At 65.5% G+C, this 25,978-nt stretch overlaps 1 protein-coding gene and 1 long non-coding RNA gene across 10 annotated transcripts in view; one reads left to right on the top strand and one right to left on the bottom strand.

Moving 5' to 3' along the window:
- The window catches only part of RBFOX3 (RNA binding fox-1 homolog 3), a 456,714-nt gene extending 432,240 nt beyond the window's left edge, over nt 1-24,474 (top strand). For 5 of the 9 annotated variants that reach the window (XM_060645213.3, XM_060645215.3, XM_060645212.3 and 2 more), the window contains 11 exons: nt 2,905-3,159; nt 8,584-8,721; nt 10,699-10,752; nt 11,580-11,672; nt 13,145-13,205; nt 16,350-16,403; nt 16,589-16,721; nt 17,204-17,366; nt 18,277-18,338; nt 19,449-19,527; nt 21,177-24,474. In XM_060645213.3, coding sequence (XP_060501196.1) covers nt 2,938-3,159; nt 8,584-8,721; nt 10,699-10,752; nt 11,580-11,672; nt 13,145-13,205; nt 16,350-16,403; nt 16,589-16,721; nt 17,204-17,366; nt 18,277-18,338; nt 19,449-19,527; nt 21,177-21,221 — 1,104 coding nt within the window. In that variant the 5' untranslated portion in view covers nt 2,905-2,937 and the 3' untranslated portion in view covers nt 21,222-24,474. The remainder of the gene's footprint in view (nt 1-2,904; nt 3,160-8,583; nt 8,722-10,698; nt 10,753-11,579; nt 11,673-13,144; nt 13,206-16,349; nt 16,404-16,588; nt 16,722-17,203; nt 17,367-18,276; nt 18,339-19,448; nt 19,528-21,176) is intronic. The other 4 variants (XM_060645208.3, XM_060645211.3, XM_060645209.3 and 1 more) reach the window with 4 other exon arrangements.
- Nucleotides 1,143-8,574, bottom strand: LOC132687241 (uncharacterized). Its single transcript, XR_009613997.3, has 3 exons — nt 7,401-8,574; nt 4,189-5,262; nt 1,143-2,634 (listed from the first exon to the last, which is right to left on the bottom strand). It is a non-coding gene; the product is annotated as an uncharacterized LOC132687241 (long non-coding RNA).
- Nucleotides 24,475-25,978: the final 1,504 nt, after the last annotated feature.

Raw genomic sequence — 25,978 nt, 5'->3', positions numbered from 1 at the left:
CAAGCTGCACATCAGCACCTCCTGGGCAAGTTTGGATGTAAATTGACTCAGACGCCCTGGGGAGGGGTCCAGGCGTGGGGTGTGCAGCCAGGGTGAGAGCCACTCGCTTGACCACAACCACCTCCAGCCCGGGTGTGGGGGAGACACAAGGCAGGGCTGGTGAGGATCTCCCCAAGACCCCCCGAGTCACAGTCGCCAGCCTTTATGCTGCACTTCCTCTGTCCGGGCACCGTGACGACCTCTTGCAGGTTGAGGGAACTTGTCAAAGAGGATGGATGGTCACTCGGGGCCACCCAGGGGCTAAGAGGGAGCCCTGCCTGTGTAGCCCAGGCTCTGAACTCTGTCACTCAGCTGTAAAACCTCACCCCCCGCAGAGACACCCCCGCAAAGGGCCACAGTTGTGCGTGGAGGGGCAGAGGCGTAGGTTTGAGGGCCGGGCAGCCTGCGCTGCCTTCCCAGCTCCTGCCGTGGCAGCCTGACCAGTCACTTAGCCCTTGTGCCTCAGTTTTATCGGCTGGGAAATGGGGAATGCTGTTCGCCTTGTGGGTTGGAGGGGGATTAAGTGAGTTAATGTCTGCAAAACAGAGAGCACCATGTTCTCAGACGTGCTGATTTATTGTCCTGTGCTAAATGTCCCAAATGCCACCTCCTGCCCACCCAGACGCCTCCGGACCCCGGCACTCAGTAACCACAAACATGCTGCCTGGTGTCCCGCCTTTGTGTCCAGCCCAGGGAGCCACTGCAGTGCGGGGCGGGGGAACGACGGGGCGTCTGCTGTCACTCAGTCCCGAGGGGACCCAGGGAAGAGGGCGCTGGGGAGAGGTGGGGGCGGGGTGAGAAGGCACGGAGGGGAGAAGAGCCCCTCCTTCCCAGGCCTTGGAGGAGGTAGGGAAGCGGGGACACTGGGAAGGTGTTAGTGAAGGTTCTGATCAAATATTTATCAGTTAATTGATCTCTGGAGGCTTCTGACAGTGCCCTCCCCCTTACCCTGGCCATCTCCTCTTCCTCCTGCCCCCTCCCGCTCCCCTCACCCCTTTCCCTGGCCTCCAACCCTCCCTGGCCTCCTCCAACCCTCCACCTCCCCTCACCTGACCCTTCCCCACCCTGAGCCCACCCCCTCCCCCGCCGGCACGTCTGCTCACAGCAGGCAGTGGGACCTCACGGGCTACTTTGGAGCGGTGAGGGGGGATGTCCAGCGAAGGGCGTGCACTCACACGTGTACGTGTGTGCATGCACACGCGTGTTCCCCTCCTGCTCTCTGGAACTCCGACACTGCCCGGGCTTCAGTCTCTGCAGACAGAGGTGGGACCCGGCAGCTTTGCACAGGAGGAGGAGAAGGACAGGATTTTCAGCTCCTTAGGCCAGCGCTCAGCAGGGTCACCCCAGGAGTTAGGGGTAGTGGGCGCTGAGAAGGGAGGCTGGCACTGGGTGGGGGGTGCTGGCAGAGAGTGGGCCCCCAGCCCCCCACTAGCAGGGAGGTGGGCAGGTGGACTGGGCCCCGGCCGGAAGACAGAACACCCAGCCCAGGGCGTTCGCGCATTTGTCAACACCCTCCTGAGGACAGAGCACCTCACGCTCTGGGTAATTGTCCGAATTTACCCCCGCTCCGGATTGCATAGTCTGCACGGGCCGGGCTGCCCATCCCGCCTGACTCTCCGCCACGGCCATGGGCCTGGCGCCCCCACAGTTATGGGTAAATGAGTATAACCTGATGAAGGAGGGGGCAGAGGAGCACCTATCTCATGCAGGGGGAGGGGTGGACAAGGAAACAAGCCTCGAAACCCGCCACGGTCGGTCGGCGTGACAGGGGCAACATGGGAGTGCACGGGGCTCCTCCCCAGGGAGACATCAGGAAAGCACCGTAAGTCTGTGCAGGGGTCCTTCCACATCGGCAGGCGGGATTCTCAGAGACGGCATTCTCTCCCCTGGGGACACCCTCAGAAGGCCAGAGAGTGTCTCGCCTGCTCAGAGGGGCTGCTGAAAGCCCGCCCTCCCCACCACCTCCCCTCTGACAGCCTGAGGACCCCAGTCCCTTCTCTGGGCCCCTTCCTCCCAGGGCCACATCAGGGGCTCCCACAAGTGCCCAGGTTGCAGCGGGAGGTCTGGGGTGAGGGCGAGACCTTGCACTGCTGATAAGATCCCAGGTGATGCTGCTGCGTCCAGGCTCCCCATTTGAAGACCCCTCTGCTCTGCCGGGATCCTGCCCAGGGCCTGGGGCAGCAGCCCTGCAAGGGTGGGGTGGGGTCTTCTGGAGATGTGCTCAGGGGTTGTCGTCGAGACAGAGCCAGAACCTTCCGTGCCCCACAGACCACACCTCACCATCAGGGCCATCAGGGGGGCCGTGTGGTGTGGACTCCGAGTTCTGTGGGATCAACTCTGATCACCTTCTGGGCAGAGGTTCTCCTTCACCTCCTTTACCAATGGGAAAATCAAGGCTGAAAGCCTTCATCGGGGAGGAGGGTGTGGGTGTGGCGCTAAGGGTAACAAGAGAGAGAGTTCTTGTCTTGTCTGGATCAGTGTCTCCTGGTGGGATGGCGTCACGAGAGGTCACCGCTGGCCGATGCTGGGTACAGGGTGCACGACGTCGCGTGGGGTCCTTTCCTACGGTTTCGTGTGACTTTAGTGGCCTCAGGTCTGACAACGACAAGTGTGTGCACGAGTGGTCTCGAGCCCTAAGCTCCCCAGACACCTGCCGCCCCGGCAGTCCCCTCTAATGGCTCAGATCTGGAGCCCCGTGTCGGGGAGTCCACCACCCAGGGGGCCTGGGCAATGCTGAGGGGCCACGGGAGCTTCTGGAACCCGCCCCCCCTCCGCCCCCCGTTCAGCCCGTGAACTCTCACAAGGAAGGTGGGCAGGGACGGGGCCCGCCAACGGTCTAACCAGCCACTCTCTTTCCCCCCACAGGGCAATCAGGACGCCACGGCTCCGCCTGAAGCGATGGCCCAGCCCTACCCCCCCGCCCAGTACCCCCCTCCGCCACAGAACGGCATCCCCGCCGAGTACGCGCCACCCCCTCCGCACCCCACGCAGGAGTACTCGGGCCAGACCCCGGTCCCCCCGGAGCACGGCATGACCCTGTACACACCAGCACAGACCCACCCCGAGCAGCCGGGCCCCGAGGCCAGCACGCAGCCCATCGCTGGGGCCCAGACTGTGCCGGTAAGGGGGCCCCTGGAGCCTCGGGGAAGGGGGGGGGGCACGCCCACCCAGAGGGGAGGCTCGGCAGGGCCGCGCGGGCCAGCAGGTCAGGGGCCGGGAGGGGCCTCGTGGTGGGGAGCCAGGTCCTTGCCCCCCGGGGAAGGGGCTTTCAGCCTCGGACACCAAGGGTCTCTGTCACACCAAGGGCCAGGCACCGCGGGTGGGCAGTGACCCCGCAGCCGGCCGAGGCCCAGGCCCGGGTGTCTGCGCAGGCGGGGACGGGGCAGTGGGGGAGGAGGCCTGGGGCCCCTCGCGTGTCTCAGGTTGCGGGCACGGCGATCGTTCCTAATCGCTCGTAATGTACCCGCCCGGCTGCCCTCCAATCGGAGAGCCTTGATTATGTGGTCGTAATGCGGCTCCGAGGAGAAAGTGCTGAGCCGGCCGCTTCTCAGACATTCCCTGACAGCGAAGGATTGTGGCCGGGAGCGAGCGGCCGGCCTGGGGGGGTGGGCGTCCCACGAGGGCAGCCCCCTCCGGGGGACCAGCCTGAATGAACCCCGCCTGCTCCAGCCCTTCCCCGGCCCTCCCAAGTGCCTCCTCCAGGCGCCCGCCCCTGCCCGCCCCAGGGCGTTGGGGGCATCGGGCTGTCCCTGCTGGCTCCCTCCCAGCGCTGGCTGGCAGGGGTTGGGCAGGAGGCCCGCACGCCCTGTGCCGCCCGGGAGGGGCACCGCCCTGGCAGCGTCCCGATGGGCGCCCCTGCCCTGCGCTCCCTCAGCCCTCCCCCTGCTCCAGCCTGGCTGCCGGGGGTGTGGGGGCACCGTGTGGATCCAGATACTACCCACCTTCCCTGTGTGGGCGCACCTGCCCGCTGGGCTGGCCCCGACCCTCGTCTGGGGCCCAGCCGCTGCCCCCCCTCCCCGTGCGGACTGCCACCAGTCTGAGTCAACTTGACCACTCCCCGCATCCCCGCGTCCCATGGGCGCCCCCCAGGGTTCCTACAGGGGGAAAAGGCGACACCCGTGGGTCCTGGAACCCGGAGCTGACACGTACTTCTGGGGCCGCTCTGTCTGCTTGTGCTTCCTGAAACCCACGAGCGGGGTGTGCTCACACCAGAGCCAGAGGGGCCTTTCTGTGCACTGTCATTGCTGGCAGATGGGCCCGTTCTGATGGGAAAGCATGTGTCCGGCCAAACCTCCCGCGATGTGACCTCCTCGTGAGCAGACACTGAGGCCCGGGAATTTGCCCTGGGAGCAAGCACAGGAGACAGGATGGCCAGACGGGCAGATGCCTCGGAGTGGGGGGCCGACCACGCAAACCTGCACGGCAGAAGCCAGCCAGGGGGCCTGCTTGGTACCCTGCATCACCAGATGAGGCCTAACGGGGGAAAGCATGAAGTCTTCTTCACTGGGCAGACGGTTGTTGGGGGCGCGCACTGAGCCAACATTGGGGGCACACGGAAGAATTGACCCCCCCTGCCCCGCGGTGGCCACCGGTTCCCACCAGTCAAGGACATAAAAGTCAACAGGGGGCCAGTCATGGGACAGAGTGTGGGTCGTGGAAGGGACTCAGGAGTCCCAGAAAGGATTTGTGCCGAGAGGTGAGCATCTCACTTCCCAGCCGAGAGCCTCCCAAGGAGAGCGCCCGGGCCTGGTGAATGGGGAGCCTTGACCTTCCTTCGGTCGGCTCGGGTCTCTCCAAGTCCCTGCAAGGGGGTCAGGGTCCGTAGGTCTTCCGTCCAGGGATACGGAGGAGGAGCGACCGGGACTCATCTTGCCCCGGGGCCACCTGAGCCCTGCAGAGGACCTGAAGACACCCAGGCAAAGAGCTGGGCCACCACTGGAGGCCAGGAGCACTCAGCCCCTGGAGCGTCCACAGGCAGAGGCTGCCCACCTTGGGAGGAGAGGAGATCTTGCTCTGAGATTCCGGTAGCCACCCTCTTCTTTCCAGAGAAGCTGCCCAGAGCTCCCAGCTGAAGCCTGAACACCTCCGTGCTGGGTCACACATCCCATCCTTGTGGGCGGGGTCCTCCGCTCACCACAGCCTCCTCTCTGTCCTCCCCAGCCAGCAGGTGCCACGCTAGCAGGAGCTGTGGCCTTCGGTCCCCTGCGTGCTTCGCTCCTGGAGCTTTAAGCAAAAGGAAAAGGGTGGACTTTGGTCGCAGCGCAGAGGGGAAGAGCAGATGTATCCCCCCACCCCGGTCCCCCCAGCCCGGGGAGACTCAGCCGCGTGCCGCCACCACGCTGGCAGGGTGCCGACAGACAAGGCCATCCGTCAGCATCAGTGCAACAGGTGCAGTGGCCGGCAGAGAGCTTAGAACGTTCCGTGGCTCAGGGTCCGCGGTGGGAGCGCAGGGCTCTGCCCAAGGAGGGGGCTGCCCCTTACAACGAAGAAGACGTCGCAAACAGATGGCTTGAGGCTACCCACCCGTGGAGGACGCCTCCTCCCAGGCCAGCTTGCCAGGTCCTTGCCTGCTGCCCGAGTGCCCGCCAGGCCGCTGGCCCCCACTAGGGTCTCTCTAGGCCTCTCGCTGTGCCGAGTGACCTCGGGGAGCCCCAGGTGAAGGGGCTGCAGGCTCTGGGGATGGAGGTGCCCTGGGTGGCATGTGGACCCTGCCTCCCACCCACCAGGGGTCGGCTCCTGGCCTTGAGTGATGGCTAAGGTGACACGGAGAAGGACAAGGACGCTGTGGCCAGACGGGGCAGGAGGGAGGCCGGTGGGGAGGTGGTCACTGTTGCTTCATTCTTCCCTGCCTTGGAGCCCTGGGGCCAAAGATTGCTTTAAAAGGGACAGGAAAGAAATGGGGAGTCCCAGGGAAAGGCAGCACAGCCCGGCCCACCCCCCACCGCATCCCCCTCCCCGCCGGGGACACTGCCCATCTTACCGTCTTACAGCCACTGGACCCGTTCACCTGCCTCTGCGTGTAGCTGCGCTGGGGTGAGGGGGCTCCTTTCTTGCTTGTGCCCTGGCCCCACTCACGATTCATCCCACGTGACCTCCCCCCGACGCCCCATTCCCCCTCCTGGCCCTCAGCTGGCTCCCCTTAAAGGCCTCTACGGTGAGGCCTGGAGGAGCCCCCCGGACCATGGAGGCTCACAGTGGGCTCAGCCCTGCTATGAGGACAGGCCCAGGGTAGAGACTCAGTCCAGGAAGGCCGCAGGCGCCTCGCTTCGTCAGCGCCCTCCCGCGCCCCTCCACCTTGTGCCCAGGGCTCCCCCGCTCCTTTGGGTGCGAGCTGGCTAAGCTGACCGCTGCCCTCTGCTGGTCCCAAGCCGGCATTACATGCCCCTCCCCGGCCGAATCCCCAAATTTAGGGGGATTCCGTTAGTCACCCGTACCCAGGAGCAACTGAGGGCACAGCTGTGTGAAATGCACTGGGTGGGGCTGGAGTGACAGAGGGCGCTGGGCCCACCCTGACCAGTGCACGGAAAGAGCCACACTTTGTCGTAACCAGAAAGCGGGAGAGTCAGCGGGTACGTGGCCGGCCCTGCTCTGATTCAGGGGCACCCACGAGCCTCTGGAGGACTAGCACAGGCTTGCTCTCTGCACAGCAGAGTGGGACCAAGGGAGGAGGACAACTGGGGGGGGGGGGGGGGCGGGGCGGGCCGGACTGTTGGGCATTTGCAGGTCCCTAGCTGGGCAGGAGGAGCCCCCGGGTGCTCCCCAGCACCCCCCAGGTGCCCAAAGGCAGCTGCCAGACGTTGCTCCCGCAGACCTGCCACCCACCCCCCATCCGGATGCCTCAGCAGACTGGCTCCTGGGGCTGCTTGGTGGCCCCCAGGCCCAGGCGCCGCCATCACCTACAGCCCCACTCTCGGACACACGTCACTCTTGCCAGCCCGATAGGAGGGCTCAGAGAACACACACTCAGCAGAATGGGGCCCACCGCTCGTGGGATGGCCTCCCTGGGCCACACACGTCCCCAGGTGAACAGGAGGACGGTGGCTTCAAACCACACCTGGGATCGCACACCGTGTGCTGCAGACCCGAGTGCGAGGGACCAGCGGCCCCGGAGCTGATGACGTCCACCCCCCTCACCTGTGGCACCCTGGCGCCTGGCCAGAGGCCTCCTGGCCAAGTGCCGAAGCAGGGCAGCGGCCCCCTCCTTCCAGAAAGGATGAACGGTTGGCCATTGAGGGCAGCCACTCAGGAGCCCACAGACGGACCTCTGGCCACTAGCCGTCGCCTTGGACGAGGCTCTGACTCTCGGGCTCCGTTTCCTCAGCCGGGAGGAAGCCTCGGGCACGGGGCCTCCCCCTGCTCACCCGTCCGGACTCTGGGAGGCCTGTGGTAGCGGCCAGCGCCCCCTCAATTGCCGGCAAGGAAACCCGGCAGAAAGGAAACCGGCGAAGCGGCAGTTCTCGGAGGCCCGTGGGAAGCGGTGTCCGGGCGTCTCTCCCCGGGCTCTCTGCACCCCGACCGTCGCCGCTGCTCCGCTGTCCGTGCTCCTCCAGCCGTGAGCGAGGCCGCGGCCACCAGCACCTCCACTCTTGCGAAGTCCAGCCTGGGCCTCGGGGGACCCTCCTCCTGCGCTCCCTCCAGGCAGAGAGAAGCTCAGGGCGCCCCTCGTGCCTCCAGCCAAGGTCCCGTCCGAGGCGCAGACCCCGGACAAGGACGCAAGGCCACGCAGAGTGCTGGGGACGCGACCCCAAGCCTTGGCATCCCTGCCGGGCACCTGGGGACACAGTGGAGCCCCCGGGGTGGGTGCCACCCACCGTGTCTGTCGCTGGCTGATAGCTGCCCCTGGACACTCCCACTCGCCTCGCCAGTGAGCTGAGCCACAGTGAGACTCGGGTCGGTCACCTGCTCGCCCACCGGGCACACGTCGATGGAGCCCAAGCCACATGCCGTCGGCACCGTGCTTCGGCCGGGACGGAACCAGGCTGGGGGCCGGCCTGCTGGTGCGCTGGTGGCCTGTCCCTGCGGAGGGTCCGGGTGCTGCACAGCACGGGGGCTAGGACGAGGGGCAGCACCTCGCGGGCGTGCGTGCCTGGGGGCGGGCTCTGACATCTCCCCGGCTTCTCATCAGGCCTAGGAAGCCAGAAAGGCCCCCGTGCTCCCAGAACTTGGGTTGTGTGGGGTAAGGGAGAACCCTTGACTTTGAGGGTCAGGATAGTCGGTGCAGCCGAGGGACCGCTAAGGTCAGACCTGTGTGCTCAGGGCTGAGCCAGGGTCGCCAGGGGCGACCGGCCAGGGTCGCCGGCCCCACGTTGGCGTCTGTGGTGTCGGACACAGCCACGTGCAGAGGCCTGGAGGGGGGGCCTCGGAGGTCAAGGTGCCGCTGGGCCGCACCTAGTGAGAACCGCCTGCCCGGCCCCCCTGTGGCCCCCAGCCCCAGGATGGGGAGGCCCAGGGAGTTGGAGGGTCCGGCCTTCAGAGCCTCCCCTCCGGACGGGACGGGACGGGGGCCGAGAGGGGTACCTCACAGCCCGGGTCCTCTCCCCGCAGCAGACAGACGAGGCGGCACAGACGGACAGCCAGCCGCTCCACTCCTCCGACCACACAGAGAAGCAGCAGCCCAAGCGGCTACACGTCTCCAACATCCCCTTCCGGTTCAGGGACCCCGACCTGCGGCAAATGTTCGGGGTGAGTGCCTGCGGCCCCTCCGTGCCGGCTCTCCCGACTCGGGGTCCCCTGGGTCCAGCTCTGACCTGAGCCTGCAGGGTGGAAGGGAGAAGGGGTGGCAGCCAGACACGCAGCACCTCCACGCCCCACCCCCATCCCCCCTCCCCCGTCCTCGGCGCTTCTCAGAGGCCCCTCGAGGCCCAAAGGTTATCAGGCGCCCGCTAGGTTATCACTCTGCAGTCCCCGCGGTCTGACAGGGGCTCCCAGGACCCCTGTGCCCTCAGAGGGCACCGGGAGGGGCAGCTCGGCCTCCTGGCCCCACGAGGCCCAGCAGCCGACCAGCCCTGCCTCTCCTGTGTGCCCGAGGGCTGAGCACTCACCCTCTCTGGGCCCGTGTCCTTGGGGCTCCGGCCAGACGCTCAAACCGTGGGAAGCAAGCACGCGCCACTGTCCTTCTGGACTCCCCCAGTTGGTTCCAGCAGGGCGGGCCTCCAGTCTCGTGGCGACTCTCTTGGGCCGCTTGACTTCCATGCGGCTGCCCGGTGGGCGAGCAGGCCGGCACCGGCCAGGCCATCCGTCCCAAACAGCGCAGCCACGGAACCCCGGGGGGCCTGGCCCGCGTTTCTTCCCGCGCCTCCGCCCTCTCCCCAAACCCTCTTTCCCGCCGCCAGCACTGTGCCCGCCCCCACCCCTGGCCTCTGAACCCCAGCCCCGCCTTCACGCCACACACCCCCCCCCCCCGACCCAGATGGGGTTTGTCAAAGGGGAGGTGCCATGAGGGCGGACTCAGGATGGACCCGGCACCCACACTTGGCCCCAAGCAGCCACTCCCCTTCTTGGAGGCCAGGCCCCATCGGACTGGGGGCTTAGACACAGTGAGGGGCCTCTGGGATGCGGAATCATCAGGATTCTGCCCCACTCGGCCTGGGCCCCGGCAGCTGCCAACCCCTTTGATCCTGGGGGTCCCCAGTTAAAGCGGCCGCTGTACAAAGCTCACCCTGACCTCGGTCCCCAGGTCACGTCCCATCCCTCTTCCCCATACAGCGGACACCTACTGGTGTCAGCTTGCCTGTCCCCTCACCAGAGCATAAGATCACCTGTCCTCGTCCCCGCTCCAGGGCGTCAACTCGCCCGTCCCCTGTCCCCTCACCACAGCGTCAGCCCACCTGTCCCCGCACGAGGACAGGCAGCACCAGCCCCGTTCCAGCCTTCCGTCAGAGTTGAGATTGCATTGCTGTCCTCTTCCGTGTCACGTCACTGCTCCTTTGACACCCTAGTCCCAGTGTTGTGGGATGAGGGGAAGCCCATCGCCTACACAAACCAGAGGCCTCGGAAGGGCCCCCCCGGGACCTGGTCTCGGGGATTTGGCCTTCACAGGTTCGTGGTCTCCTGCGACAGTGAGAGAGACAGGGCTGCCCCGGGGGGATTCTGGGCCGGTGATGGGGCAGGAAGGGGGCAGCCAGAGCATCTGGGCCTGCCTGGCCGGTATGTCCCAGTCAAGTAGAGTTTGGGATCGGTTCTGTCCTGCACCCCACACAGCCCGGCCCCAAACAGCACAGGTCGCTGGCAGCACAGGTCTGTCCATAGCACTTTGTCTCTTCTGAGGGCTCCTGCCCATCGGCTTTTGGGAAGGACCTATCTGTAGCCCTTTACCCTCTAGCGTGAATTAGAGGTGGCCGTCGGTAACTTGGGGCAGGTCCCGGCAGGGAGAGGAGAGGGACTCCAACCGCGCTGCACCCTTCCCCGGTCCTCGGCCCCCACGCGGGTCTCAGGCAGGGAATGCGCGCTCCGTGAGAATGTGGGGAGGGGTCTCCCGTCCCCCCACCATGCTACACCTAGAGCCCCTCCTACTCCCTGCAGGAGGCTGGGGGCGGGGAGGGGGGCTCGGGCCAGACCCGGGCAGCAGGCGAGGGTCTCCTGAGAAGCAGGCGAGCCGGCCGGCCGGCAGTCTTAACCCATCCTCCCTTGTCTCCCCACCCCCCCTCTCTGTCTCTGCAGCAATTCGGAAAAATTTTAGACGTGGAGATCATTTTTAACGAGCGGGGCTCCAAGGTGGGTGCCGCCCAGAGGCCGCCACCATTACAGCGCCGGCTGTAGGTCCCGCCAGGCTAACGTGTGAAATGTGCGTTTCCTTCCTGGAGAGCTTCGAGCCCGAGGACCCCTGAGCTACACGGGTGCTTGTATTCCCCGCTCCTCCGCCCCCCCGCCCCCCCACCCCGCTGTCTGTGTCGTTGCTGCAGCTGCGATGCTTTCTGTCTGAGCTGCCGGGACCTCTCTGTCCACGCCCCCGCTGAGCCCCGGGTCCCCAGCCGCCTAGCCGCCCCGCCAGGGGGCCGCCGGCCTGCCCGGGAGCTGGCCCCGAGGCCGGTGGGCACGGCCGCAGGGTGGGCAAAGACAGGCCCTGCTCCCTGCTCAGGGAAGAGAAGACCCCCATCCAGGCTCCTAGGGTGATGGGGGGTGGGGCTGCCCCCAGGAGGTCCTGAAACCCAGCTTTGCCCCCCAGGTGGCATTAGGGTGACACAGTCCTGGCCCCTGGCCGGGTTGGCATCTCTTTCACGGCTTTGGCCTGTCCTCTCGGAGGCGCCAGGCGGTCAGCTCAGGCCGGGCTCAGGCCAGGCTGGCAGCTGCCCCCGCCTGGGGCCGGACCCTTCCTGGGCATCCTGCCGGTGGTACCAGAACAGACCTCTGGGCTGCCGACCTCTCCTTCAACTCACCTGACTCAGTCCCTCTCTCTCTCTCTCTCTCTCTCTCTCTCCCCCCCCCTCTCTCTCCCCCCGCCCATCTTTCTCTCTCCCCCTCCCTCTCTCTCCCTCCCCACTCCTCCTTTTTTTTCCTTTCTCTCATCCTTTCTCTCCGTGTCTGTCCTTCTCCGCTCACAGGGTTTTGGGTTTGTAACTTTTGAAACTAGCTCAGATGCTGACCGAGCCCGGGAGAAGCTGAATGGGACGATCGTAGAGGGACGGAAAATTGAGGTGCTCAGATAAGTGTGCTGCGCAGGGCGCGCCCTTGAGAAACGCCACTGTCACCCAGGTCCCCCACCCCAGCCCCGCGGCCACCCTGCAGAGAGCCGGGCCAGGGTCCCCAGGGCAGGGAGACGGGGCGGGGGGCAGAGCCCAGCCCATCTCCTGCCACCCCTCGTGGGCCTACACTTCAGGCCCACCCAAGGGCCCCCTCCCTCTGCTTTCTGGAAGAGGCCCCCCAAGTGTGGGAGTCAGCCAGACGCTGGGAGGAGCCCCCAGAACAACACGTTTGAGGCCGGCCAGCTCTAAGCACCACAGCCAACCCAGTCTGTCCCCCAGTGGGGAGGTGCTGTTAATCCCCTCCCTCCGGGGAGAAGCAGCTGTCCCCTGTCCTCCCCCTCCCCAGCTGCCAGGGCCTGGAAAGGGACCTAGCCCAGAGGAGCGGCAGAGAGAGGAGACCACGGGTCCCCTTCGGCCCCCCTCACCCCTTCCCTGGTGGGCTGCCCATCCCCCTCGCCAGTGCTGCAGCCTGGGAGCTGGGCTCCTGGACAGGCAGGGCAGCGAGGGGTAGCCAGGGAGGGGAGGGGTGCGCAGCGAGTGTAAAGTCCGTGGGAAGAGAAGCGGCAGGGCCTGGGGGGACGAGGGGTTCCAGAAGCGGCAGTCCTGCGGGCACCGACCTCGGCCAGGCTCTGGTGCAGCACCCGGTGGGCACCGGGGGATGCAGGCCCAGGCCCAAGGGCTCACACAGGACATGGGGAGGCAGTGTGGCCCCGACTCCTCTCTTGAGTTCCACCACCTGCCCTATTCTCGGTCTCCTTCCACAGAGGCCGAGCCCCACCCTCCCTACACCGCAGTCGGGCCCCTGCAGGGACTCAGATGCCTGGAGTTAGGACCCACCCCCTCGGCGCCCGCTTGCCCCCTCTCCCGTCGGCCTTGCCCTCGAGGGGCACACGTGTCCCATCAGGGACTCTCCGCCGGCCTCAGGGGAATGGGGTGCTACCCCCGCCCCGACAAGAGGGGTGCCCATGGCTAGGAAGGCCTCGGCAGCCACCGAGGGCACAGAATGTCTTGGGGGCCGGTCTGCTAAGTTGGGCCGAGAGCACTTTGTGGAGAGTCCGCCGGCCAGCTTCTCCAGTGTCCTCGGGTTGCCGGAGAGAGAGGCTGGGGCTTGGTCTGCGGGCGCGGCGTGTGGAAGGCAAGGGCCAGTGGGCCGGACGTGGTGCCTGAGCCGAGCGCCGGGAGCCGTGGTGGCCCAGGCTCGCTGGAGCGGGGGCAGCACAGTGGGGAGGGGAGGCCTGGGAGGAGGGCCAGCCAGGGTGTGGGGCCAGGCCGGCCGCAGATGCTGTCCCGGGCCTTCTCCTAGCCCCCGGGCCCTCGGTGCAGCTGTGCAGGAGCGGTGCAGAGCAGGACTGGGGTGGCCGGACGCTTGCAGGGAGCCCAGTGCCCTGCACACCCTCACCTTCTCCTCCCTTCTCTCCGGGCAGGTCAATAACGCCACAGCCCGCGTCATGACCAACAAGAAGACTGCGAACCCCTACACTAACGGTAAGGGCCCCAGGGCTTCTGGGAGGCTGCAGGGGCCCACCTCCCCGGATGCTGAGCGCCCCCTCGTGTCCCAGCTCCGCCGGGTCAGAAGGGGGCAGATGGGCCGGATGCCCGGGCCTTCCCAAGCACGGGACACCCCAGGGACAGGCCCCGGGCACAGTGGGCAGTGGCCATTGTTAGTTATTTTCTAAGCAGTGAGGCGGGGCCCGGGCTAGAGACGCTCCCTAGTGAGGGAGTGTGACGATAATTCGGATAGCCCTCCATCCGGGCCTTGGGGACCCAAGTGTCCCCAAGGGGATCTCCCCAAGGGAAGCCTTACGGGCACATAATGCTCGCCAACTCAGTGGTCTTGTGCACCCACACACCTGACTCTAAGCAGAAGCAGCCAGTCTACCCTGAAGACAGAACCGCCGAGGCTGAGGGGAGGGGTGGCCCTCGCCGCTTCGCGTCTTCACCCCGCCGGCCAAGGCGGACTGGTTTGGGCGCAGCTGGCAGTGCGCTGGGGCCCCTCGACTTCGTGCCTGTGCCGGTGAGCGGTAGCCTGCTGTCAGGATGAGTCTCCCTGCAGGGTGGGGGCCTGACGTCTCACCCCCCAGCAGGGGCAGAGTGACCAAGCCACCCCCCCCCAGCGCTCTTGTCCCTGTGTGACTGGCCACCCGTGGAGTCAGGTGACAGGTCAGCAAGGGTCAGGGCGCTGGGGCGGGGGGGGGGGGGTGGGATCTGCCACGTGGTGACCCACCAGCGGGGCCTCCGGGAGCAAGGCAGGGGTGTGGTGGCCGAGCCACATTTAGACTAGATTATGGCTCCCACCCTGCTTTTTGGAGGACTGTCAAAGCTCACATTTTTTAAAGAAATTCGGGACACCCGCCTTTGCCAGCGTCCCGAGCTCCTGCCGAAAGCTTGACACGGTAAGGCACAGTGGTAGGTGTGTTTGGCAGGTCAGGACGATCATCGGGGGCCCGTCGCCCCCGTCACCTGGGAGCCACACCCCCTGCTCTCCAGCCAGAGCCGGGAGCGTCGGGAAGCACGGAAACCAGAACGCAGTCCATCCCTGAATGACCACGTTCCTAGCCCGGGATGGGCGCGGAACCCACAGTGGTCTCACGACAGGGAACGGTGAAATGCTCACTGCCAAGGTTGGACCTGAGCATCCTCGCCGGCCTGAGCAAGAAGGACGTGGGCTGCGGTCCGCGGGCCCCGGGTTCTCTGTGGGTCGATACGGAAGCCCAGCACGTGGGCTCTGGCGGCCTGGGTACGTGGCTTGCCTTCGCCTGAACCCTCCGGAGAATCGATCGAATTCAGAAATTCATCGGCTGCGGGGCGGGGGGCCGAAGTGGCCACTGCAGGAACCAAACTCACCAGGTTTGACCAGGCGTTAAGACTATTCACAGAAGAAACAAAGGAGTCACCCAGGGGGACCTCAGGCTGCCTCTGTCGTCTGGGGTCCCAGACAGTGAAACGGGACTGGCAGCGACAGGAGGAGGCATCAGAAAGCCAGAGTGACCGACAGAGATGCCCAAGGTTCCAGAACTGAAGGACCCACGGGAGCCCCGAGGACGGAGCCTCAGCGGGAGGGTGGGCTTGGGTCATTGGCCCCAGGACTCCGCTCCATCGTGGTTCTTACTAAGAAGACTCAGCTCCTGGGACGAGTTCTTTTTAGGAGATCAAACATTTCTTCCCTCCTGATGTGGGATTTAGAGAAGATTCCAGAGTCTCAGCAGTAACATTCAGACACAGAATGGACCCCCGGGAGGAACAAGGCCCCAGACACTCCCGGCCACCCACCCAGCAGTGGGGATGTTAGAATCTGGGTTGGAGGCCCACAGGTAGGGTCTGACGCTGATGGCCTGGTCTCGTCCGTCGCCACGCTCTCTAGAGGCGTGTTGCTAGCTGGCCAGTGGGTACGGGTCCCTTCTGTCCCTCCTCACAAAGCCAAGCGGGATAGGGAGCCGGGCTGTCAGGACATACTGCCAAGATAAGACCAGGTACACCGAGGCGGTCAGGGGCTGGGCTCGGTCAAAGACACCATTGCCGTGCCCATGGTATCTGAACGAGCACCTGGGGCCAGAACCCACTCAAAGCCGGCTGCCGCCCACCCCTCGGACCCTCCGATGGAAGCGGGCTTCACTCCTACACGTGGGTCCCTGGTGGGAAGGGAAGACTGGTCTAGAAGCGGAGGGCCCTGGGCCAGTCCACCTGCAGAGAGGGACAGGTGGGTGCAGATTCGCTGGAGGCCAGGGAAGGGCCAGGAATGTGGGCTGGGTCTGGATCTGGCTCCGCCACTCCCCCCCCCCCCCCCCCCCCCCCCGGCTCTGGGATGTGAGGCTGCCCTTCCTCCCCGAGCCTCCGCTAGCTCGTCTGTAAAACGCGAGGGTGTGACGCTTGGGTGGGTTTAGAACAGCGTGGCGCGCGGTGAGGTGCTCCGGAAATGTTAGTTGTCCTTCTTAGTACCTCCAGTCCAGAGGCCCTTCCTCCTCAGGAAGCCCTTCCCCTGGCTGCTCCGGGGAAAGACAGACCCAGGACGGTCGGGGCGGGACTCAGCCGTGGGGACGGAGAGCTCCACCCCGGGACGGGGGCTTTGGGACAGGAGGTGGTGGCGGAAGCCACGCCCCCTCGCGGCAGCCTCTGGCCCTCCCGGAAGGCAGCCCGGCCCCCACCGGAGACCGCGCTCCCGTGATTGGGCCCCATCATGTGCCGAAGCGCAGGCGGGCCGGACCCCTCGCCCCAGCTGTGGGCCCGCAGAAGTTGACAGAAGTGTTCGAGTTTCCCTTCCTAGTTCTCTCCCGCACAGACTGCAGACTCCAAGCTGCTGGAGCTGGTGCCCCGCCCCCCTCCGCAGGGCAGTCCCAGGGGCGGGCTGGGGAGGGCCACAACTTGAAAACAATCGGGAGGACACGCAGGCAGGGGGGTCGGGAGAGACTTGGTCCCTGTTATCTAGGGACCGGAAGGTCAGAGCCGGTGAGCCTGCAGCATCCCCAGAGGGGCCCGGGGTCTCCTCTCCCCCCTCCCCCGACCGCGGAGGGAGGTGGGCCGGCCTCCCGCAGGGCTGCAGAGGCCACGCCTAAGGTGGGAGGATCCCAGGATAGTGTGAGGTGCGGCGAGAACGGGGGAAACGGTGACTGGGTTCCTTTGCTTCTCTTCTAGGCTGGAAGCTAAACCCCGTGGTGGGCGCAGTCTATGGGCCTGAATTCTATGCAGGTACAGGCTGGAGCGGTCACTCTGGGCGGAGCCGGGCCGGTGGGGGTGTGGCCAGGCGGGGGCGTGGCCGTGCGGGCGTGGTTGGGCGGTGCCGGGCTAGCTGTGGCTGCGCCCCGGCCGGCTTGTTTCGACCTGGCCTCAGGCTTTCCCTCTCACCGCCTCTTCTCTGGCCCGCTTTCCTGCAGTGACGGGGTTCCCCTACCCCACCACGGGCACGGCCGTAGCCTACAGGGGCGCGCACCTACGGGGTCGGGGCCGGGCCGTGTATAATACGTTTCGGGCTGCGCCGCCCCCGCCCCCCATCCCAACTTATGGAGCGTGAGTACCTGGGGAGGCACTTGGGAGGGAGGCATGGGGGAAGCCCAGGGGGCGTGGAGGGTGGGGGGAGGCCCTGGGCAGCCGGAGGGGCTAAGCAGCCTTTCCAGAACTGCGGGAAGGTGGGGGGGGAGGGGGTGTCGGGAACCCCCAGACCTTTGCACTGCAGTCGCCTCCGTATCAGTACCCCGACCCCATCCTGCCATGGGCGCCAAGGCTCACTGGCATTTGGGGGACGTTTAGAGCCCCGGCACCTTGCCGGCTGATTTAATGGGATGGTGGTTGGCCCTTGAGCTCAGCGAGGGCCTGCTCGAAGCCCTCCCTGGACCATTTCCCCGGGGCCCAGTGCCCTCTGCCTGGATGGGGGGACAGCTGCCTGGGCTGGGGTGGGGGGAGGGTAAGCAACAGGGGCCGCGGGGCCCCTGGCTTTGTGGGAGAGAGGAACTGACCAGCAAGGGTGTTACTCTATTGTTATACCAAAACAGGGCACTGGAGCAAACGCTTGTTAAAATGCCAGTCCCATGGGCAGGGCTGGCACCCTGCCCCCTCCCTCCTCAGCAGACGCCGGAGCCGGCCTGCCCACCACTCTCTTGTCCGTTTGCTTCCAGGGTCGTGTATCAGGATGGCTTTTATGGTGCTGAGATTTATGTAAGTGCGGTCCGGAGGGGAGGGCGGGGTGGGGCTTGTCCAGGCCTTCAGCTGATTTCCAGGGTCTTCCCCTCCCCCACCCCATCCCACTTCATCCTCGGAACCCCGGAGGGTGAGAGTGCCAGGGCAGTGGGTCCCTGGGGACCTCGGCACAGCGGAGCGTGGGCTGTCTGTGCTCATGTCTTCTCCAGTCCCCAGGGCGTTTGGGTGATGGGGGCAGGGGTGACTCTCCCGTATCCCTAACTGCACTGGGGTCACCGAGTGAGCCCCGGTGGGTACCCCGTGTCCCGTACAGAGGCCCAGAGAGAGACCAGGAGGCAGGGGCTCGAGGGCAGACCCTTTGGTGGGTTCCTGTGGCTTCTCTCTCCCTTCGTGGGGCTCCCCCTGCTGCTTCCTCTAGCCCAGAGCCCCAGCTGACAACCCCTTCTCACACACCTACCCAGCCCAACACAAGACCTTGCTTCCATCGTGGGTATTTGCCCATAATCCAACAGTCCCTTTGTGCCAGGGCCGAGACGTGATCCGGGTTTGCCCTTGACCTTTCCCAGTATCTAGCATGGCACCCAGTCACCCATGGGTTCTCCACACCCACGGGCATCAAAATCAGGGGCCCACTGGACTGCTGGCAGGTCTGTGGGCACTTAACATGTGTCAAGGCCACGAACACAGCCAGGCACGTAATTGGTACCCACCAGTGTGTTGAATGGGGAAGTGAACAGACACCCCTGCCTCACCTCAGCCCGGCCCACTTGATAATCTGTGGCCCTTAGGTCTCCATTAGGCCAGAAGCGAGGTGCCCCCAGGCCTGCACCCACCAGCCAGTCCTCACCTGGCTGAAAGGGGAAGGTTGACAGGCCACGTCAGCCCCGCTAAGCCTCTGTGCCATCTCTCCCTCCCCCTTACCCTGCAGGGGGGCTATGCAGCCTACAGATACGCTCAGCCTGCAGCAGCAGCCGCGGCCTATAGCGACAGGTATGGCTGGGGCCGTGGTCGGGATAAAGACAAACGATGGGGTGACAGGGTCCCTGCAGGGCTGGGCTCAGACAGACGGGAAGACTTCACTACTGCTTGGGCCTGGGGCAGCTCCCCCTGGCGGCACAGAATCTGGACAGAGGAGAGCAGGTCCGAGACCCCTGAGCCAGCGCCACCCCCCCCCACCCCCCCCACCCCACCCCCACCCCCCCGGTTTCTTCAGTCCCTTCCTGCCCTGGAGGCCCCGGAGTGGGAAGGGTACTCAGGAGGCTGTGTTTCTGCCCGTGGGCGCGCCTCCGATCCTTCTCGGGGCTTCAGGGTCTGAGGCCCTTTAGCTTGGAGAAGGAGAGGCAGCAGCTTGGGCTCCCAGGGGCCGTGGCAAGACCAGGTGTGCAGTGTGGCCATCTGAGAGGCAGCCAGCCCTCTGCCCGGTGGCGGGCACACGCAGGGGCTGGGGGGTGGCTCTGTATTTGGAGGCAGGTCCCCCAGGGGTGGCCTAACCTAGCACATGGGCGCTTGGCCCATTGGGCAGAGTTCCTGCTTAGGGGAGCCTGGCATGCACGTGGTGGGTGCCGGCCTGGGGACCATCTGACTGTCCCTCCTGGTGGCACCCGGGGACCTGCACCTTTCTCGAAGCTTCTCACCGCATCTCACGTGTGGGTTTTGTCCGGTGCACGGCAGGCCCTTCGGCCCAGCCCTGTCTTACAAGAAGGTGGCATTTCACACACAGAATTAAGTTGAGAGGAAGGCCATCAGGGGGACACAGGGCCATGTCCCCCCCTGCCCCCCTTCCCTGCTCTGAGCACTCTGCCCTCATTCTTTCCGGGCATCGAGGTCTCTCTTCCCTCCACCCCAGCTCTGTGAGGACTCCCATTTCCTTCCACGAGGTCCCTGGTAGAACAGCCTGCCCCTCGTCAGGGTCAGCACACGCTGGAAGAGCTGAGAGGAGGGTGGCCAGCTGTGTTCCAGATGCTTCCTTCTCAACAGGCAGAAAGGATGGCGAGGAGGGAGGGGGGGCCTGGCGGGCGGGACCACACTGGAGGAGGTGGGGGGCCCGTTGCCACCCCTCACCTGCCCCCATCGCCCCCCGACACCTCCCTCTCTCCCCAGTTACGGCAGAGTCTATGCGGCCACCGACCCCTACCACCACACCATCGGCCCCCCAGCGACCTACAGCATCGGAACCATGGTAAGGAGCGGGGGTGCCGCCTGGCCTTAGGCGCTGGCCGTTGACGAGGCTGGGGTGGGCAGGCCCTGAGGACGATGACCCAGACCTCTGACCAGCGCCTGGGAGGACCAAGGCCTGGATTGGGAGTCTGGGGGAGGACTTGCCCCTTTGAGCCCCTGGGGGACTTCGAGGGAGGCAGGTCCAGTGAGGACGTCTGGCCCTCTGGGGAGCATCCTGGTCCGCCCACTCTGCCCAGTCTTCTGAGGCTCCAGAGGCTCGTGGGGGTGTGTCCGCCACCGTCCCCCTGTGTCCTGTCACTGCGCTTTTCCTCACGTCAAGGAGAGGGACAGGGGCTGCCCCCCACTTCCCACCCAGACCCGTCAGCGGCCCTGGGGCCAGCGCTCTCCCAGCACCCACCCCCCCCCCCCCATGCACTCCCGGCCGGCTCACGGCACTAGAGGTGTGCAGGCCAGCGTGTCTGTGTGTGTGTGTGTGTATGGCCAGCTGTCGACACATGCAGCCCAGCTCACTCTGTACCCCGAAACCTGCTTCCAGTGGACACCTGCCTCCTGTGCCCACCCACCCCCGGCCCTGGGGGGTGTTGATGTCGGTTTTTAGCTAGCTTGGCATCCAGCATCAAAGATGAACACATTTTTCGGGGGGTAAGGAGGGAGGAGGTGCGGAGCCAGTACGGATCCGTTGTTCCATCTCCCTTGGTCTTGATTACTCCCTCCCCATTTTTGTTCTGTCTTTGATTTTTTGACAAGTTCCCGGCATCCCAGGCAGCCTGCAGTGACAGCTAGCAGCCACAGGGGGCAGCAGCAGGCCTCTTGGGGGCCGGCCCCTCCCCTGACAGAGGCCCAGAAAGTGCGCTCTGCGGGTCCCCCGGCTCCAGGCTCAGCTCAGGGCGCCCCCCACCATGCAGCTGCTGGCTAAAAGCCTTCGTTGATTCACAGAGGGGCCCCTCTTATGTTCTCATTTTTGCTTGTAAGATTCTCTTTTTTTCCCCTCTGGCACTTGCCGCTCCCATTTCCTGTTGAAATTGGTTGGTGGGAGGAGGTTCCTGCGGAGACCTCCCTGACCCAGCGCAGCCCAGGGACACAGGAGCGGGAGCATCCAGGACCCGTCCTCCTCAGCCGGACGCAGGGCCAGGCGCAAGCGAGGCCCTGGTGGAAGAGGAGGGACCCCAGGGACCCCCTAAAGCTCGGAGGAGCTGGGCGAGCAGCCACAGCCTCTCCTGGTGGAGCCGAGGCCTGGGGAACCCTGAGAGAGGAAGTCCGTCCACCCGCCAGAGCCCCCAAGGGGCTCTGAGGAGGTGGGGCCCTCGCTCAGACCTCCCCCGACCCATTAAAGAGAGAGGGGCCCCGGGAGGGCCAGGCCCGAGCCTAGAGAGTCGTCAAGAGACTTCTCAAACCTCCTTGTCCCGGAGTGCCGGGGCTGATGACCCCAGCAGCCCCCTGGCCCCCAGGCCCCCACCACGACAGAACGAGGCCCAGGGCCCCCCCCCGCCGCTGCCATGGTAACTGGTACCCGCTCTCCCCAAGGCCAGCCTTAAAACATGGGACTTAGCGATTTCTTTTTGGTTCTCCTTATTTTTTTTTTCTTTTTGCTTTTTCCCCCCCTACCACAAGGCGGTACTGATTGGCTGTTTGTCATCTTTGATGTTGCAGGCTAGCCTCTGCCGAGGAGGGTACAGCCGCTTCACCCCCTACTAGCAAGAGGGCCCAGCCCCTAGCAGCATTCACACTGACTGCCCAGTACACACCACACCCAGCAGGCCAAAACCAGGCACAGCCACCGGGAGGACAGTGCGCCCCCCCCAGTCAGCGGCACGCGACGCTAAAGTCCATAGGTTTACCTCCAGCCAGCTGGTGTCCCTGCCCCTCACCATGGCGTGTGTGTCTTTGACCCTGGTTACCCCTGTGTGTCTGAAACCTTGCTTCCCATTTTGACTTTGTTGACGTTGTGACCCCCAAGCCATTTCAGGTACGGTATGCACACAGCGGGAGGGGCTAGGCTGGGCACGAGACCCCCTCCCCCTCCCGAGAGCTGGCAGTAGAGCCCTCCAGGGCGACACCCACTCTGCATCATCCCCCGGGGTCTGTGGAGCCACAGGAGAGGCCCGGCCAGCGGCCAGCGGGGGGCCACAGCCACTGCCCCTCCCCTGGGGTTCAGGGAGGGAGGAGGAGCTGCCGTCCACGGGACGCGGGGACGGTGCCCCCTTCCCACCTTCACCTAGTCCCAGGACTAGCCGTCTCTGCCCTCCTCATTTCTGATTGAAGTTTATTGACGTTTCCTGCCGAAGCAGTCACAAGCACACGGTGCAAGGCGGAAACTGCCGTGGCCACACCAGCCTCGGGGCTGCTGAGCCTCTGTTGTAAGAAAGGAAAATCTAGGAAGAAATTCCCCTGCACCCCGCCCCCCCCACACACACGCACAAAGCCATCCGCCCTGCAGGGCCCCAGGGGTCGCCCTCAGCCTGTCCGCAGTGACTTCTGGCTGCAGGCTCTCCCAGCCCCCACCCCGCTCCGCCAGGCCCCAGGGATGGCACCTTGGCCCCGCCGGACTTGGGGTCCTGGCCAGCCGGCACCTGTGTTGGTATTCGGGCTACGGCACCCTTCCCCTCCCCCGGGCTTGGAGACATCTTTTTGCCAGGGTCCATTTCAGGAGGGGGGAGCAGGTCAGGAGCAGGGGGAGCCCCATCGCGGGCCTTCCTGGCGGAACAGCACTTGGTGCCAGCCTCCCCTCTAGAAAGGTCCCAGGACCGTGCGGGGTCCGGGGAGGAGAGCCTGGCTGGGGCCGCCGGTAATCCTGAGACAGCCCCGGTAGCTTCTGGAGGAGGCTGTGCGGTCAGGACCTGCCTCCGTTCCAGGAGAAAGTGTCTCGGGCCGGGGAATCCCAGGTGCCCTGACGCGCCAGAGTTGGGCTTCCCGGCGCGGCCACCAGCGGGTGTGGGTTCCCCGCCAGCCAGGGCACACCGGGTCCCGGCTGGTGGAGTGGCCGGATCGTGTCCTGGGTGCCGGGCCCTCTCTTCCCACTGCCCAGAGCCCCTCCTTCTCAGCCGCCTGGGTCCGGGCCCCTCGTGGCCTGTGCTGTGCCGTCCACCCGCCACGCCCTCTGTCTTCAGCCGGCCGGGCCCCCCCTGCCCAGCTCAGCCCTAGCAGAGCCCGCAGGCTGCGCGTGCCAGCCAGCTTCACTGTGCTCTCTGCTCCTGCCACCCCCCGCTTCTTCCCACTGCCAGCCCATACTCTCTGCCCTGGAGAATGAGGTCTGCTTTAAAGTCAGCTCACGGAGGATGATGGGTTCCCGGAAGCTGGGGGGAGCGGGGGGGGGGGGGGGGGGTGGGACAGGCTGCAGCAGCGGGGAGGCGCTAGGACCTTGGGGCCCGGCACCCTCCCGCCCCCCCCTGCGCCCTGTGCGGGCCGCTGGGGCTGGTCCCGTCCTCACCGCACGCCTGGCAGTTGCTTCTGTGAAACTGCAAGTCCTTTCTGTTTCTGTTGTAGTGAAAGCTTCCACCGTTTCCTTCTTGGACCATGAAGGGCAAAACAAAAAACAAAAACAAAACAAAACAAAAAAAAACAAAAAAAATCACAAAACAAAAAACAAAACAAAAAAAGATGTTAAGATCCAAGCAGCAACAAAACCAACCAAACCAAGAAGCATCCACCACGTCCGAGTGGCGCGTGGCAGCGCACATCGCAGCGAGGGAGCACGTCCGGCGGGCAGCGCGCCCAGGAGAGCGCCCGGGCCCCCGCCCCTCCCCGGCCACGGCGCTGGCGGGATGGGGAGAGCAGGAGGGGAAGGGGCCTCGTTTTCTACCAAGTCTTCCTTTCCGGCCCCCCACTCCCAGGGCACGTGGGGCCCAGCGGAGGAACGGGCCACAGGCCTGCGCAGGGGAGAGCAGCCAGCGGGACCTGACCTTGTTGCCGACCGTGCCGGTGGAGGGGACGGCTGGGCCGGGCTGGGCGCGGGGGGCGGCCGCTCATTCCCGGGGTCTCTGGCTCCAGCCCGTGCCCGTCACCCTCACGTCCGGCTGTCTAGGCCCCAGCTCCCCCACTCTGCCGTGCCGCCAGTGCCCACATCCCAGCGAAGGCGTTTGCGGGCCACCAGAGCCGGTCCGACCAGCAGCCCTGGGGCCCGACCCCAACACCAAGGAAGGGCTGACATGGTTCCAGAACTGTGGGGCGCCCAGGCCCCCCAGTCCGGTGAGGGGGCTCCCGGGCAGCCTGGACAGGATCATTCCCCTTACCTAAGAGCACCGGGAGGGTAAGGACCCCGGGGCTGAGGACACGCTCTGGCTCTGGCCGGTTCCTGTTCCCTTTCTGGAGGCGGCCCTGGGCCTGGTCTGTGGGAGGGAAGGCAGGCCTCATGCCGCCTGCTGGACCGAGCCCTCCCCACCGCTGCCCTGCAGGGGAGCAGAGGGCGGGCGGGCCAGTGCAGCACGGTGAGGTCCGGAATCGCGGTGCCGCGGGGCTGGACGGCCAGGCCAGAGCAGGGAGAGCGAGGGGTGGGAAAGGCCCAGAGGGGTGCCCGGGTCCGGTCCCAGGGTGGCTGGAGAGCAGACCGTAGGCAGCAGGGAGGAGGCCCTGGCCAGGCAGGGATAGCTGGAGTAGGGAACAGCAAAAAATAACAAACATAGGCTCCCAACATGGCTCCACTGTCTCATGAAACGTAAAAATTAAAAAATAAAAAAAAAACCACCTCACTTTATATATTCAGCATCAGCTCCTGAAGTGAGCCCCTTTTCTATTCCTGTTGTACAGAGCCCCGCCCCGCCCCGCCCCTCCCGTCCAGAGCCCCCTCTTCTTGCGGCAGCTCCGCCCCCGGCCCCGCCCTCCCGGCCCCCCAGGACTGCAGCCGAGCCCCAGGCTTCCTTTCTTACCATTCTGTATGCTTCCAAGGTGTGACCATTCAAATCAACAGTATTATTATTAAGATTATTAATAAAGATTTCTTTCTTCAAACCAGGACGACGCTTTTTGATTTGGCAGCTCCCGGGCGGGGCGCAGAGGGTGGAGGGCCGGGAGGAGCCCCGCAGCCCGGGAGGGGAGTCCGAACACCTTTCTGGGCCAGATTGCAGAGCCCCAGCCCTCCGCACTCCTTTCCCGACCCGACCCAAAACGAGCCGGAGGCAGGGCTCACGCGGACCCCTGGAGCCTCGCCTTGTCCCCGCTGCGGTAATGCTTGTAACGTTTCGAGCACATTCCGGGGGAGACCGCCACCGGGGCCCCTTCCCAGTGAGCAGAGGCTACCCCACACCGGCGCCTGGCCGGGCCCAACGTGGTGCCGAGCAGCAGCTGTGGCCAGCCAAGTGCGAGCGGGAGAGGGTACGGGGCTGGGGCGCCGTGGGGAGGAGGGCCCTCAGATCCCAAGCGCGCCCGGGCTCTGCCGGTGTGATGGGTGATGGGCAGAGCCGGTCCCGCGCTTCAAGGCGAGCCCCGGGGGCGGGGAAGGGGAAGGGGGCGCCCCTGGAAGGCTGGGGCGCAGAGCCCCGCCATCCTCCCCACCCCCGAAGAGGGAGCAGGACCGGAAGGAAAGCACAGGTCAAATCAAGAGCTGAGAAGCCTTGGGCGTGGGGGGCTGGGCCAGAGGCCAAAAGCAAGGTTGCCCCACCCACCACTCAGGTCACCAACTTGAATTCCTCCTGTTTTCACGCAGAACAATTTGAGAGCGATTACACCCACCGCAGGGGCACAGGCTGAAATGCTAACATACTAAGTTTCCTGCCCAGAGCCTCTACTCTCTGCAGGCAGGGAGCGGAGCTCCCGGGGAACTGGGGTTGCGTGGTCTCTCGCTTCTAATCGCCTGCCCCCCAGACTGTGAGAAGGTCATGGCCGCTATAAATCTTCCCTCCTTCTCTGCATAAAACATTTGGGGGAACCAGCAATTAAAGAAGCAAACAGGCCTCGTGAATGAAGAGCCGGACGTCACAGCAGGCGGTCGGCTTCGGGGCACCCGGGGCTCCCCCGCTGGGGACGCAGGGAGCAGGCCAGGAGCCTCCACCCCAGTTCCCCAGGGCACGAAGCAGGAGAGGCTCAAAGCGCTCCAGGGATAGTCCCAAACCGAGAACACGCTTGTGTGAGCAGCTCCGAGTGGCTCAGGCCCTTCCCACCAGTCTGCTGAGCCGTCCAGCTCCGCAGGGACAACCAGGGGTCGTGGGTGGCCTGCGCTTCCCAGCTGGTCAGTGGAGGCACCATCCTGTTCCACATGAAGCACCTCCCCCTCGGCCAGGCAAACCCATTCCCCACCGGGGGCTGAGCTGGGTGGGCCAAGCACGGGACTCGGAGAGTAAAACTTTGTTCCTCTGTCTCACCGGGAAGGGGGCACGTGGGTGCCTGGGCAAATGTCAGCCCCGAAGGAGACTCTCGCCCTTTGCTGTCCTGCTGGCCGAGTTTACCGAGGCCACCCCGACACCCCTCTGAACCCCGGGCTGAGGCGGTGTGGCTGTACTGCCGCCTGGTGGCCTCTCTCC

The sequence above is a fragment of the Panthera onca genome, chromosome E1, assembly GCF_046562875.1.
Source record: "Panthera onca isolate mPanOnc1 chromosome E1, mPanOnc1 haplotype 2, whole genome shotgun sequence".
In the NCBI taxonomy this organism is placed as follows: domain Eukaryota; kingdom Metazoa; phylum Chordata; class Mammalia; order Carnivora; family Felidae; genus Panthera; species Panthera onca.
Note: the sequence above shows the minus strand (reverse complement) of the source record. Positions and strands in the feature narration are given on the sequence as shown.